General features: G+C 48.0%; 1 protein-coding gene across 1 annotated transcript in view; it reads left to right on the top strand.

Annotated features, from left to right (window-relative positions):
• Nucleotides 1-18: 18 nt before the first annotated feature.
• The window catches only part of VPS53 (VPS53 subunit of GARP complex), a 62,410-nt gene continuing 47,710 nt past the window's right edge, over nucleotides 19-14,718 (top strand). Inside the window, exons 1-4 of the mRNA XM_080562606.1 lie at nucleotides 19-168; nucleotides 1,574-1,654; nucleotides 2,748-2,797; nucleotides 3,593-3,659. Coding sequence (XP_080418732.1) covers nucleotides 85-168; nucleotides 1,574-1,654; nucleotides 2,748-2,797; nucleotides 3,593-3,659 — 282 coding nt within the window. The 5' untranslated portion in view covers nucleotides 19-84. The remainder of the gene's footprint in view (nucleotides 169-1,573; nucleotides 1,655-2,747; nucleotides 2,798-3,592; nucleotides 3,660-14,718) is intronic.

Below are 14,718 nucleotides of genomic sequence, written 5' to 3'. Positions count from 1 at the left end.
CCCCGCCCCCTCCGTTAAGCCCCGCCCTCCCCTCGGTCCTCCTGGTTCCCGGCATGCCGCGCGGCCCGGAAGCGGCGGGCCGCTATGGAGGAGGACGAGCCCGAGCTGGCGGCGGGGCTGGAGGCGGCGCTGGAGCTGGCGCCCGCCGTGCAGGCCGCGATCGAGCAGGTGGGGGGGGGACCGGGACGGGGCTGAGGGGGCCGGGAGGGGCCTGGGAGCAGCGCCCGGCGCGGTTCGTGCGGCTGCCTGCGCGTTGAGAGGCGGCTCCTGACCGGCTCGGGTCGCCCCTCCCCAGGCTTCTGGGAGCCGCTGCGGCCTCCAGGCTCCTTCAGGCCCTGCGGCGGCGGTCTGCTGGGTCGCGCTGTGCCCGCAGGAGGGGCCGGCTCGGACACACGGGGCCGCGCGGGGTCGTGGCGGGGCAGGAGGGGGCTGTGACGCCGCGGTGGGGCGGGTGGCACCGCGGCTCTGTGCTCCCCTCGGCAGCAGCGTGTGACAGCTCCCGGCAATTCACTTTCTCATCCCGTGCCTTAGTTTTTCTGGCTCCAGCAGGTGATGGTGGAGCTGGGCAGGTGCCTGTGAAACTCTGCCCCTAGGTGAAGGCTGCTGAAGAGGCCTGTTCCTGGGCGAAGGTGTTCTCATTTAAACACTGACACAAGCACTGCTTTTACTGTGGGAAAGGTGCAGGAAGGTGAATGGTGCGCGTGCCCGGTTAAAACAGGGTTTTCTGAGGGCGTTGTGGCCGGGGTGACGTGCGGAGGTGGTGCTGCAGCGTGATGGGGAGCGCTGCCGTGCTCGCTTGGCGTGGTTTTGACCGCAGAGAGCGAGCTGATGGCTGTATGAATATGAAATAAATATGGCACCAGAGAAGGGAACGCAGCGTGTTTCAGTCTGTGGAGACAAAAAGCAAAGCTTGCCAGCTGTACTTGCATCGTTTGAGCTACTTCTGAAGACAGATCTGTCTGCACCACACCTGCTCTCTTCCCTTTCCTGGGGGTAGGAAGAATCATCCAGCCAATTCTGTTTCTTTCCCTCTCTTTCATGTGCGAGTGGCAAACCCCAAGTCTCCAGAGAACTTGTACAACCATTTCTTAATTCATCGTGTTTAGTATTATGCGGCTGTGAAAAGCAAATCCTTTGCCTCACACCACGGGGCCTCGCAAAGCCCAAGCGAAGATAAGGGCAAGGCCTCAGCAGGGGTCATCATTTCCAGGCAACTGCAAAGCTCTGAATGGTTTGGGATGCATAATTAATGGCTCGCGTGTCTCGGGAATGACTTGTACAGGGCTGATTGTGCTTGGCCTGCATGTGGAAGCACGCGCGTATGGTGTCTGTGTTTACCCAGGCTGATATGCCCAGGAATTTTGGTAGGTCGGAGATCTCTGGAGATCTCACTCCTGGGGAGAGGTCTGACTGCCGTTTGTGCAGGCTTGTTAGGACGGTGCTGAACACAACCTGAAGTGGGTGCGGAAGTAATTGGAAGTAGCAGGTATTACGTGAAGTTACAGAAATTAAAGTCGATTGTATTTTTTGTATTTTATGTTACTGATTGTATCTTTTCCTTCCCTCTTCTCAGGTGTTTCCCAGCCAAGATCCCCTGGACAGAGCAGATTTCAACGCTGTGGAGTACATTAACACCCTCTTTCCCACTGAGCAAGTAAGTAGTGCTCACAGTAAATCCCTCTCCTTGGTGCAAGGAGTAACCTGATAGTAAACGACTGAAGGCGTGTTTAAGCCTGTAAAGCCTTTTCTTCCAAACAATAGCATATGTAGTAATGCTGTGACAATAATCACTTCTTAAATCTTCATCTAATGAGGTTTGCTCGTTACGCATCTTCTTTGTACCCAAAGTGCTTGCTGGAGTCAAAGTTCTTTGATCTGTGGACGTAAATTAGCTTTATACACAGAGGTTTGTGTAGCAGCACACCTCATAACTGTGCTGTGTGTTAATCATTAGTGAATCCTCAAGGGGTTTAACCGCATGAGGCAGGTGTTGTGTGTGAAATGTCACTGAAGAGTCATCTGTGTGTGTGTAACCCATTGTTTCTTTTGAGATGTAAAGAAGGAGATTGCTGTGGGGTCATTATCCATACCCCAGATCAGCCCCAGGGCAGTTTTGGACTAAGCTATTTCAAAAAAGTGTTTCTGCAGCTGAGGACTGGGTTGTGAGGCAGCTCTGTCGCAGGTTTTACCATGTTTAAGACCCTCTGCAGCACCGGCTTTTTGGCCTTCAGGTGCCTCTCTTGAGTTTGCTGGGGGTGCTGGCTTGTCCTTTCTCCTTTTTGCTGGTGGAAAGGCATTCTCCTCCCTCAAAACCCCCACTACGGCTCCACAGCAGCCAGGCCTCCTCCAGCCGTGTGCTGGGTGCCTGGGCTCTGCGGGAGGGTCCTGGCCAGGGAAGGTGAGAGCTCTGCACTGCACTGCCCGCTGGAGGTCACTGTCACCACGGCATTTTGGGGCCGTTCCTGCTGACTGCAGGCTCCCGGCAGCACCGAAAGAGAATTGCAGGGAGCAACCTGCTTGCCTTGGGCTGAGAGGGACCTGCAGGGCTGGACTGCTCTGCCTTCTGCTGCTGTTATGTGACCTGAAGAGCCTCTGAGTTGCTCTGTGTTTGTTTCTCCACCTGTAAAACAAAGTCATGCTCTCCTTTTCGTAAAGTAAGATACATGAGTGTTAATTATCACAGCTGGTATGTATCAAAGTAAAGAGGGAAAACCTGTTAACTTTCCTTTGTGTTTTTCATGTTGTAGTCTTTGGCAAACATCGATGAAGTCGTGAACAAAATCAGATTGAAAATAAGGTAAATGTTTCTCCCTTTCCTTGCACCTCTGATGGGCGGTAGTCTGGTTGTTACCAAGGCTTCATAAGCACAGCCTGTGCTGTGGCTAATTGGAGCTTTTAATTTGCTTAAAAGACAAGGACAGGATCAACCTGAAGCCTAATAAAGTTGGAAAGAGTCAAAAATGTATCACTAATTAGAGGGTTTTTTTTATATCCTGCCCCTATGGTGTAATATCTGCCTTTCAGGTTATTTTATGGTGGATTGCAACGAACTAGGAATCAATGAGTACCAAATTTTAGTACAATTTGAAGGCAGAGAGAACAAACTACCCAGAATATTTGCTTGCTGAGAATTTGTTTTGTTGGTGAGGTCAAAGTAGCAATTGTAAAAACTGTCATTTTATGTTTTTATTGTTGTTATTCTTACTGTAAATGTAAAATAAAAATAACTCTGTAGGAGAAAACCTAAGTTTCTCCACAGTCTGGCACCAGCAGCCTGAAAAGATTGAGACAGCACTTTAATATATGAAAAGTGGAAATGAAAACCGACAAGGGAGAATGTGTGATATTGCTCAAGGGAAGAGAAATGCAAGGAGCCCCAATTAGATTATGTATATTTTTTATTTTTGCAACAGGAGCTTTAAATTGTGTAAGATATTGCCCTACAGAGAGAGGGAGAAAGAAGTATGAGTTCAGCATTGGTAGCACCAGCTTTTGGATTTTAAATTAGTTTTGTAGCTCTCAAAGGTTCCCAGAAATTATTTTGGTCGGGCATATAGAAAATGGATTTGACATTATAAATTGTTTTCTGCAGGAGGTTGGATGACAACATTCGAACTGTAGTGAGGGGACAGACGAACGTGGGACAGGATGGCAGGCAGGTACGTGTATCTCCTCTCGAGCAAAGCCAGTGCTTCTCATCTTGTGCTGCTAAATCGAGGCTTGGCTCTGGCAGGCAGCAACCTGCTCTCATCGTTAGGGAGGTGTTTCTGCTTTTTTACACTAATGACTTCCCGAGCTGCTTTCTGAGCGGCTCTTCTGTCCTGCCTTCTGATCACCCTGCAAAGGGAAGTGAATGAGAAATCGATTATAAAAATCAAGAGCAAAACCGGGAGGCTTGCAGTAGCGCCTCTCTAAAGCTAATTATAAACTAACAGGATTAAACAGGTACAAACACATTTGCCATTGAGTAAGAATCAATAAGAGGCTATTTAGCCTTCTAACTAGGCTGTTTGCTGAAGTATCCTGAGTAGCTAGTGACTGAGCTTGATGACTGACTGCCAGTTCATCTTGTGTGCCTTATTCGGCCACCAGGTTTTCCATTTGTCTCTTGACAGACGTGTTTGCTCAGAGTGCAGTATTGAACAGCACGGCCATGGCTGCGGTGTTTGCGAACGCTGAGCTTGGTCCACGTGTTATCTGATTGCGAGGTATCATTTGGTGCGGCTGTACTTCCTCTGTCTGTCGATTGATCTTTTTTAATACCGGATTTAAGAAACGGTTGCTGGGTTGGGATAGTCGTTCCCTCCTCAGCAAGGCTTTTCCAGCAATTCCACTTCTTGCTGCGGTAGCAGTTGGCGCATATTTGCTCTTCTCTTGTGATAGCGCTGCCCCCGCTCTCACTTTTTCCCCCCCCCATAAAGTCTGTTGTGTTGAAAGAATAAGTTTTGGGCAAATGGGACGTGAAGCCCCTGCAGGAAGTGGTGAAAAGAGCTCTGCGTGGAGAACAGAAAGAGACCAGTACGAAAACGTACATCGCTGGCTGGCTTCCAACAGGCTGTGTGTGCAGCCTTGTGCTCCAAGGGATTTAGAGAGGTTACTTCATCGGAGAACACACAGAGACCGGGGCTTGGGGTGAAAAACGTTTCATTTCTAATCCTGCCTCTGCCACAGAGTCTGGCATCGAGTGAATTATTTACCTTATCTGCGCCTTTGTATTGTTCTCGGGCAGATGTGAGCTGCTTACCTAGATGGGAGTCTGCTCTCCTAGCAGAACCAGTTCGGTGGTTGCGTGGTTTCCCAAGTAATGCTGTTAAACTGGGGACACTCCTGGGACGTGGCTCACCTTGGAGTAGTGCTGCCCGCGGTCACTGCGGGGATGAGACAAGAAATCAAGGGGGCAGCAACTGCAGAGACTGAGGAGGGACTGGAAACTCCTCCAGCACTTGCGGAGTGTGGATATGATTGGTGGCGACAGGGAAAGCTGCTGCAGTTGTCGCCTCAAATAGGCTCAAAAGGCTACGAATTCAGAGAAGGCTTTAAAAAAATAAATAAATCAAGTAGAGCTGTGGGTGCAACTTGCCCAAAGTGCCTCAGGACTCACAGGTCCGAAGGGTGCACCGGGTGAGAGACAAACAAAAGAAGCAGTGCCACAGTCAGCGGTGCTTGCAGGGTGACGAAAGCCTCCCTGTGCTATGGAGGTGCAGCGAGTGTTGTTTAGAGCTTTGCCTTACATCTGTGCTTTTTACTCTTTAATCCCTTTGAAGTCCCCAAAGCGTGCTGAGACAGACTTGGACAGTATCCTGCTGTGAAGACTCGAGAGGCAAATCTTCCGTGCAGCCCTTCGTTTAGCTTGGTCATAAAAGAACCAATTAAATTTCTGTCCAAGTTAAAAAAAAAAAAAAAAAAAAAAAACAACAACAACACTTCAAACGTGAATGTGTTCGTGGTGTGTCTGTTGAGCAGGATGTTAAATTTTTATAGAGCAAGAGGCCTGTCTTCTCCCAGTCAGGGCAGAGGTTTTGTTTTACAATACATGGTAAGAAAGTCTGAATAGAGCTGAAAGCAAGGTGCCCTTAAGACAAGACAGTGCTCTGCTAGGAAGGAGGTCAGTGCTGTCTGAAGTTTTTTTTTCCTTTTTGTCTCTTCTGGTAGTAGTTTGTAGTTTGAAAGGTCTTACAGTAACGTTAGGTTCTCTCTTCTACAGATCTCATTCAATTTGTAGGAAATTGTAATCTTCACGATTTTAATATTTCCTGTGAAATTGGCACGGAGCGTACACATAGGTGCATAGTGTCATCATCCTGTGAGCGTCTCCTTAGGAAGCCCAGGGTGAAGATCATTATTGCAATTTATGATATTTACCACACCCTTAATTAATAAAGAAATGGGTGGCAACCAGCTTTTGCAGTAGGTTGGAAATAAAGCTTAGAAGCAGCCCCAGCAAGAAGTTTAATCCATCTTTCCCTTTATAATGGCTTGTTACCACGAGATGTCCGTAGTCCATAGGATGCAGGACTTGCAACAACCTAGCTTTTGAAAAACCCATTCCTGGCTTTTGACGTATTTCCATCCATTGACACATTGAAACCCAAGGATGGTGCAATCCATCCTTTCCCTGAAAGCGTGCGCTGTAAATAAAAGTGCCTGTGAACTCTGATGTTACAGCTGCTTGGATTTCAGTGGCAGCTCAGGGTCCTGTGCATTTACTGTAAGCTTGGATCTGGGAGGTGTTTTGCAAATACCTCTTCAGTTGTGTTCTCTTTGAACCCCACGTGGTGCAAACCGTAACCAGGATCTGCCAGGGTTGCCCGACCGCGTGATATCGGAGCTAAAGGAGCTGCTTTTGTCTGGAGAGTAAGTAGCATGGTTTTTATAAACATCCTCTCAATCCCTGACTTCCTTCCCAAGGAAACACAAACCTCAGCTCCAGTGGTAGAACAACAGAAATGTTCCTGTGCGAGCCAAAGCAAGCCAGGAGGGGGTTCCCTGCCGAGTCCTTCTCTCCGTTTTCCACAGTAGCTGCGCCCCGCTGGTGCTGGGTGCGTGGGGGCAGCCAGAGCTGCGCACACCAGCAGTTGCCGTCCCTGCTGTCCTCGCAGAGCGCGCGCCGTGGGTGGAGAAGCTGATTCAGGGAGCTCAGCCTTGGCTTTTCCATCTCCTGGCAGCTTTAGCTGCCAAACGGGGGATTGGGAATCTCGTGTAGGCTGTTGCTTCAAGCGCTGCCCAAATCGCTGGGGCCAGGGAGCTGTTACTGACTAATCTTTATTTTTATAGCGTATTTGGAAACCATTGATACCCAGCAGGTTCCTAGAAGGCAAACCGAGGCTGCGTAGCCCGTGACAACTTGGTTTCTCTTTGGGTATGGGGTCATTTACCAAAGCAGCTGCTGGCAAAGCGCCTTCCCCTTGTGCTGAGGAGCAAGAACTTTACTCAGCCCTGCTGAGAGCTGCACCTTCGTGGCTGTCCAGGAGGGGGGAGCCCAGGCTCGTTTTTGAGGCAGGGCAGTGCTCTGCTGGTGAGGTGCCTGAATAGTGCTGCGTGTTGTTCTCCCAGCTGGAGCAGTTGAAATCCCCGTCAGGCACAGTGGTGAATATCTCGTATGCGGCTATGGAAATGTGCTCTGTGAAGAAAAGGAGACCTCAGGGTTAGCGAGTTCAACACGTTAATTGCAGATCCAGCCACTGATACTGTCTGTGATTGAGGCTTCTGGCTGATAGCGTGGTGGTTGTAACGCCGGGGACGACGTCTGTGCTCCGTCTGCGTGCTGAGATGAGTGAGCAGGCCTGCGAGGTGAACCGTAGGTGTGTGAAGGATGCGGCGTTTGTCATCAGTCATTAACCTTTAAGCAGTTGCCTAAACATCTCGATCACATACACACGTTCGTAGCAAGTAGTACCTAGCTCTCTGAAAAAGCAAGTTCTAAACCTAAAACTAAAGTAATCAAATGTGGCCCCAAAAGAGTTACTGAAGCGGCTCTGCAGACAAGAATGCTCTCTCCTCTCCACGGAGCGTAATGTTTCTCAGTTCAAAGCATCTGCCTTTTTGAAATTTTGCCCTAGAATTTCCTCCAAATGCGAGAGCCTTAAAATAGTCTGGCTCATTTGGCTTCCCCTTCCTGGTGCGGTATTTCAGTAGAGCCTGCAGACAATGCCGTGAACTTCAGAAATTATCTCACTAATGATCCTTTTATGGGAGGAAACAACAGCCGTGGGTGGAACATTCCTCCGCAGGGTGTAACAAAATTTTCCTTGGGAGTCCCAGACTTGGGCTATTTCTGCTGCCTTGGGAGAGGCTGGGAATGCAGGAGCTGCCGTAGTTCTGGTGTAACAATACGTGGCTCGAGCTGTGCCTGCGCTTTCTGGGGAGCCAGCTCTGTCCCATTTTTTTTCTTGTAAGGTTTTTCTCAGATTTGCTGCTGGACTGGAGTCTGGGCTGACCTTGCTAGGAGCTCCAGTCCAGTTGTGGTATAATTTCCTCTTCGCCCCAGGGTGTAGTATAAAAAGTTCCCATAGATTTTTCCACTGAACGTGTAACGCGCTCGGTGCGTTTCTATTTGTCACTCTTTTTAGTTGTGTTTATTGCTGAACCTTCTGCATGGACTGGCTGTAATTTTTTTGACAGCAGCTGACATGCCTTTACTGCTTGTTTGGCTGAAGCTGCTTCACCTATCCTGCTCTTGTCCTTGTATAAGGCAGCCTCTGCATTTTCAGTCTGGTTTAACCCTTAACAGTGTCAAACAGGGCACAGGGGCTTGCGTCAATAAAGGTGAGGCAGCTTTGCGTGAAGTCTGTTTTGGTAGGAACTTAGACCTCAAGGGGCTTTCCAAGCTCCCCAGTGGTTTTGTGGCTTCGTAGTTTGACTCTTAAAACAAACAAAACCTCTTTGTCTGTGGCCCATCTTTCCCTTCCTGCCCCGTGCGCGTACACACGCACAAAGTAAATAACTGAATTTCAATGGGTAAAGGCTGTTTTAAACAAAAGCCTTGCTCATGGAACAGAATAATTCAGTTGGAAGGAGCCTTTGAAGATGTAGTCCAACTGCCTGACCTCTGCAGGGCTAACCAAAAGTTAAAGCCTATTAATGAGGGCTGTGTCCAAACGCCTCCTAGCACTCAGTGTGTCCTGGTGCGGCTCGGTCGGTGCTAGACCAGAGTTAAGTGTTAACTCAAAGAGGAAAGGGGATGTGCTCTGGGCTGGGAAAAGCCGTGCGTGTTTCTCATGGCTGGAGATACGAGCTGATAACTGGGATTGCTTTGTTTGGCTCTTGCTTCCTTGCTTTGCTCCATGAGAACAGTAATATGTTGTTTTTTTCTTAACTACAGCAGTGCAAAAAAGGAGTGGCAGCTGCTGTGGTTAAAGAATACAAATATATTCTTGTTGCCCAGCCTGAACCCGGCGCAGCAGTAGACAGCTTAATTAGCCATCCCGGGCTGGGTAACCATTGCTGTCCTTTCTCATCGCGTGTAAAAATAAACACGGCTCAGCTCTGCAGCTGCGGTGAGTCCCAGGCAGCCTTCCCTGCCCGCGTGCTGCAGCGTCTGGCGGTCGTTAAGGCTGTGGAAGGAGGGGAAGGATGTGTCTGGCATAGAAAAATGCCCACAGGTTATTGGGTTTTACAAGGTCGTAGCGGGAATTCAGTAAAATGTGGCTGTTGTTTTTCATAGCGATCAGGAAACGTGTTGCAGAACCAATATAGGGAGGAGAAGAGATGAAGACGGGAGGAAAAGAAACGAAGATGGACGGCGAGCAGAAAAAGTGATGTGCAGGCGCTGCAAGTGGCAGAGAGCAGCAGCAGGGAGCGTGGCCCTCCCCTGCTGGTGGTGTCAGCCTGGCTGCCGGGTGCCCGTTTAGCTGGCACGTCCTCAGCTGCGGGGCAGCCGGCGGGTGGTGTCTCTGGAGTCAGAGCTTGTCCTCCCCTGCTCCGAGTGCTGGCTTGCAGGCAGCAGCAGCCTGGCAGGCAGAGAGCTGATTTTGTGCAGCGTTTGCATAAACACGCCGATTAAACAGCGCCGTTGCTTCAGCTTCCCTTCCGACCTCCACCTGTTTGTGTAGAGGTGGCTTTTTGGGCTACAGGTTGTGTTTGGCTCTCAGCTAAGGTAGCCAATGCTTTCTGATCTCCTGCCGTAGGTACTTTGATTTCATTTCTGCATTTATTTAAATAAGTGCTCTCTTCCAGGCGTCAAAGTGCACGCTGCTTCCTTGGCTGCAGGTTTGGTTCGTGGCTGGCACTGCTGTGCTGCTGCTGCGCCTCGATGAGGTGCCTGGGCTCTGCTGGGGTTGTTTGTGTCAGCATTGAGAGCAGACGAGGAAAATCACCTTGAGAGCTCAATAACTAATTAAACCTATGTCTAAAAAATACTTGGGGGCATTTCTGTGTCACCACCCCTGATGTTGTAGGCACCGACTCTGGCCTATTGTCTCCCGCAGGGCTAAGCCGTATTGTTTGCTTTTTATTGAACGGTTCAGGGTTCTGAAATACAAACAAGCAAATGTTAGATTTCACTGTTTTAAGGTGATGAATGGATGAGGGTTAAATACTGTGTCTGAGGCTATGTAATTTTATAGATTAAAAAAAAAAAAGTCGTGCCGCAGATTCTGTAAGGCTCCAGCCCGCTGACTGAAGTCCCAATATTCTTTTGTAACCCGAGAATAATAAACAGAAATTGAGCTGCCAAAATAAATCAAATGTGATATTCATTTAGAGTCACTTCCCTAGTGAATTATGACAGCTGGACAATGTCCTTCCCATCTAGGAGACACGGCGAGCTCTTTCTAGCCCAGAACATATTTATTGAAAAGGGTTTCAGGTGAATGGCACGCCAGGAAGAAATAGTGCTGTTTATTATTCTTTTGGCTACCGGCCATTAAAACTGGCATCTGCAACTGCCCGAAGAGGTCAGGCGTAACTTCTGCCATCTGCTGCAGAGCTTGGTTCGAGGCGGGTCTGAGTGTGACCTTGCCTCGTGCTTCTGGGTCAAGAGGTAACGAATGCGCCGTGTCGTCCTGCCGCCCGAGGCTGGGGAGCAGGTCACGTTTTGGGCTGGTAAGAGATGTTTTATTCCTGATGGTGTTAAAGGCAGGTTGCAAAGGGAGCCTGGGCTGTTCCACAGCCAGCGCTGCTTGGTTTTGGGTGCCAGCAAAGCGAGAAGCCCAGCCTGAAAATAGAAATCCCGATAACAGGCAGGAGATTGTCTTACTATGGAATTTTTTTCCTCCTCCCCTTTTTTTGTTGTCTCCTGTTTTTGGTGAGTGGCAGTGTTTGGTCCAGCTGTGCTGCTTCCGTGCCTGTGGCAGGTGAGCTGTCAGCATTTCCATTCCGAAATCCCAATTTGTAGGGTTCGGGATGCAGTCATCCATTTCCCCATCTAGATCTGGCCTCCTCAGGTCCAAACCTGGATATGAATTCACCTTGCGAAGTCTGAGCAGCACCAGCTCGACGGGTTGCTGAACTTGGCTGCAGGATGTAAAACCTGTGCTGCTGCGACAGGTAAAATTACTCACCTGCGTGAGAGAGACCAATAAAACTGCTGTCAGTTACAGCACACCACTACCTTTCTTCATCGTGCAGGACTGGGCGATGCCATACACCTGACAGCTGAAAAGGGCGCTGGCTTAACGCAGGAGCGAGCTTCAGGAGCTGGGCTGCAAGGTTTCAACCAGCACTACGTGGGACATCGCCTCCTGCTTCACGTCTGCTGCCTGCCAGTGTCTGTGCAGCTACTCAGAGCACGGATTTTGATTCCTGAGTATGATCTGGAGGGTTAAGTGAAGGGACAAGAGTAGCAATTTTAAGCTTGGTGCAGTATTGGACATAATCTGCTTTGATTTAAAGCCTCCTGTGCAGCCGTAGAGGTTAGGACTAGAGCTGATGACAGAAAACTACATTCTTTAGCGGCAATTGTGGTGGTTACATAGCATTTGATGAATCCTAGGGTGGAAATTTGCTAAAATCAAAACCAAGGGTGATGAGCGTCTCAGGTTTGTCTGCTCAGGGGAATTATCTGGGTATCCGTGGTGTGTTGTCACAGTGCTCTAATGGACAAACCCTCTTGGCTCTAGCTGCAGCAGTTTATCCACCGCTGTAAAACTTAAGAGCTTTCTCTAAAATGAAATCAGACTGAGAATAAAAGTGTATTTCTAGCCTTTCTCGGTCTGGAGGGACTCATTTGTGCGGGATTTTTAGTGGCAGAAATGGTTAGGCTGGTCACAGTATGCAAGGGTTTCTTTGAAATCTGCAGCTGAGGCTCCTTTGAGAATCAGGGATGGGAACTTATTTTTAGTCATGGTCCAGATTTTCATTGATCTGGGCTGTAAGTGTGGCAGCAAATGAAAGAAGCATTAACACACTGTATTCAAGAGCGGGGACCGATCCAGGAGCGTTAAATTCTCAGCATCCTGACCACAGCCCAATTTGTAGCATTAAAAATACATTTGGATGCTGTGAATTTGGCAGATGTGTCAAGCGTCTATAAAATACTTAGTAGAGGGCAGCTTTCTGATGTGAGTAACGACATCCAGTTGAAATATATATTGGCTAGAAGGAAATAAAACTAGCACGTTTCTAGAACAACACCAGGGAGCATATGGAACCTATCAAGGTATTTTAAAACCCTTGCTGGGGACAGAACAGTGTTGGTTCAGATCGTCCCAAAGCTCAGAGTTTCCTAAGCAAGCAAACTGCCTCTGAAAATTTTGCTCTTTCCCCAAATAAATTATGTTTTGTAGTAACACACTCTTTTAATTCCTCTGTTTGCATATTTTCTAGCACTTCAGTATTTGTTTACTTGCACAAGATTCCTGATGGGATGAACATTCAGAAATCAGCACACCCACCAAGGAGACGCCGCTGCTCGGCTGGAGGGATGCGGTGGCTCTGTAGCAGGGGGCAGGAGCTGTGCCTGGCGTGGGGAGGGGAGGAGAACGCTGTGTCCATTTGCAGCAGCTCTGGGGATTTGCAGAGGCTGTAACTCACTGAGTTTGGTTTTAGGCTCGAACAGTGTTGCTAATGCTGTTTTTGGTGGTGTGAACCTCGTACTGTAAGTCGTGGGAACGTTAACTTTCAAAGGACGCTTCACTTCGAAATGCTGAATTCTAAATTCGTGCCAGTATTGCTCCGTTAGGCTTGGTCTCATCCCGCTTCTCACTTGGCTTGTTTTATTTCCTCCTTTTGCTGGTTGGAAGATCAAGATAAAAAGGTGCCACAAGTGATGATGTGCAGACTGACCTTAGAGGTTGCTTGGGACGATGCCAAGGAAAGATATTTTTTAGGCTGTCTTTTTCTTCGTGATTCATGCTTTAACTGCTCCCTCTCCTTTCATACTGGTGTTCGATGGACTCCTTTCCTGTTGCATCTCAAGGTGAAGAGGGTTAAAGAGCTGCAGCTGATTCATGTGCTGTGCTTTTCCCTCCTGCTTTGGAGAAGATGATGAAGACCTGTGTAGCGCAAGGTCTGTCCAGCTTACCTGGGGGTGATGTGTGCTACAGAGTTGGGTTTTCCAAGTCCTGTGTGCATCTTCTCAGCATTCTGCATTAAATCACTTTTGTTAACGCAGGAGCCGGGAGAGTTTCCACTGTATAAACGCAGACTGGCTGGAAAATGGGGTTGCTTAAAATCCATCCAGTTCTTAAATTGGAAGACCCCTTTCCCCCTGCAAGAACTGGCTGAGGAGCCTGTTTGTAGGTGCTGGGGCTGTGCTGACCCACGCCTGGCTGGCAGGTGAGACACCCCGTGCCAGAGAAGGGGCAAGCGATGTGCAGCCAAGCCTGTTGCCTTGCATCGCACGCTCCGTCTTGCTCCATTGCCGGTCCTGCCCTCTTCCTAAATTCACTGGTTTCGGAGCAGCTGGGGTGCCCTGGGGATAAACAGCTCAGCAAAAGGCACTTGGGCATCAAAACCAATCGCTCCCCTCTCGGGCAGAGTCCTGCCAGAGTTGTGTTTCTCAGCTGGTGCCTGGTGTCCAGGGACCACAGAGGTTGCACGAAGTTTTAACAAATAATGCTGATGGGTTAATTGTAGCTTACAGGCTCGCTTGCTGATTAGAGTCATATGGTGTTCGTCCAGGGCATTGCGAGCTTAATTTTGACATCCGTGTATCATATAAGCATAACAGGTCATGTATCCGCTTTATTTATTAGTGGTCCTCAGCCCTTGAAATGAACTGCTCTTTTAGGGAAGGAAATACAATAACGTAGCTTTTGCAGGCCAGTTGGGAGTGCCGTAAATTTGCATGGATGGTGAGGAAACCAGTAAATAGTATTGCAAGGTGACCCCTGTGTCAGGCCACAACAGCCAGATCGGTGGGTGGTGTTCATCGTGTAAAGCAGCTGTGTCAGAGGAAGAGCAATGCCTTTTCTCTTGATACGCTTCTGGTTTTTAGAATTTCTGTCCACAATAAATCCTCTGTTAATAAAACAACAACAAAAGCAGTAAGAAAAGGCTTTTAAAATTCACGATTCGCTGTCTTAATGGGAGCAGTGTGAATTTACTGAAGGAAATGCGTTCTTAACCATATCTCAAGTGTGGTCTTTTTACGTGTCTGTAGTTTCCCATCTCCCGTTTTACAGGCGAAAGAGTAATCATTATGCACAGTAATAAATCTATTTATTATTCCTTGAACAATTAGACCTGCTTTCCTGCCTTAGATGTCAGTTTCATATTTCTTAATAATGAACACCATTTATCAAATGTGAGGTGATTTTGCGCTTTTCTTTCCCCTGTCTTCACAGTGACCAGGATGGTGAAGTTGTTTTTTTCCCCATTATTGGTTTTACTTATTTCTTTTCTTTATGTGCAATATTTTACTTTCGGATGCTGCACTTGGAATGTTACAGCCAAAAAGTTTTCATTGGTTTCCATAAAAAGAACCATAAAAAAGTTTAATTGTAGACTTTGTGCAACAAATAACACTTCGGATTTGTTCTGAGCTTTCCCTCGGATCTCTTTGGTAGCGCCCCTCTGACTAAAAATAAATAGATTTTTACACGATGCTACTTTGAACAAATCTTATTTGTGTTTGAAGAAAAATATTTTCATCTCTATTATGTAAATTACATTTAAAAAAACAAGCACATCAATGAATTAGTTTCTTCTATCTCAAATAAGGAATATGCATCTCTTTAGGAGAGTAGCCTTTGAACTAGTTGAAGATTTGTCTTAATGGCTAAGCAAATGTTTGGAAGCCGGTTTTAAGAAATGAAGGCAGTGTTTATGAGCAATTCT

This window comes from Anser brachyrhynchus (assembly GCF_964034855.1).
Source record: "Anser brachyrhynchus genome assembly, chromosome: 20".
Classification (NCBI taxonomy): Eukaryota; Metazoa; Chordata; class Aves; order Anseriformes; family Anatidae; genus Anser; species Anser brachyrhynchus.
The sequence above is the reverse complement of the archived record's forward strand: the minus strand, read 5'-3'. Positions and strand labels throughout refer to the sequence as shown.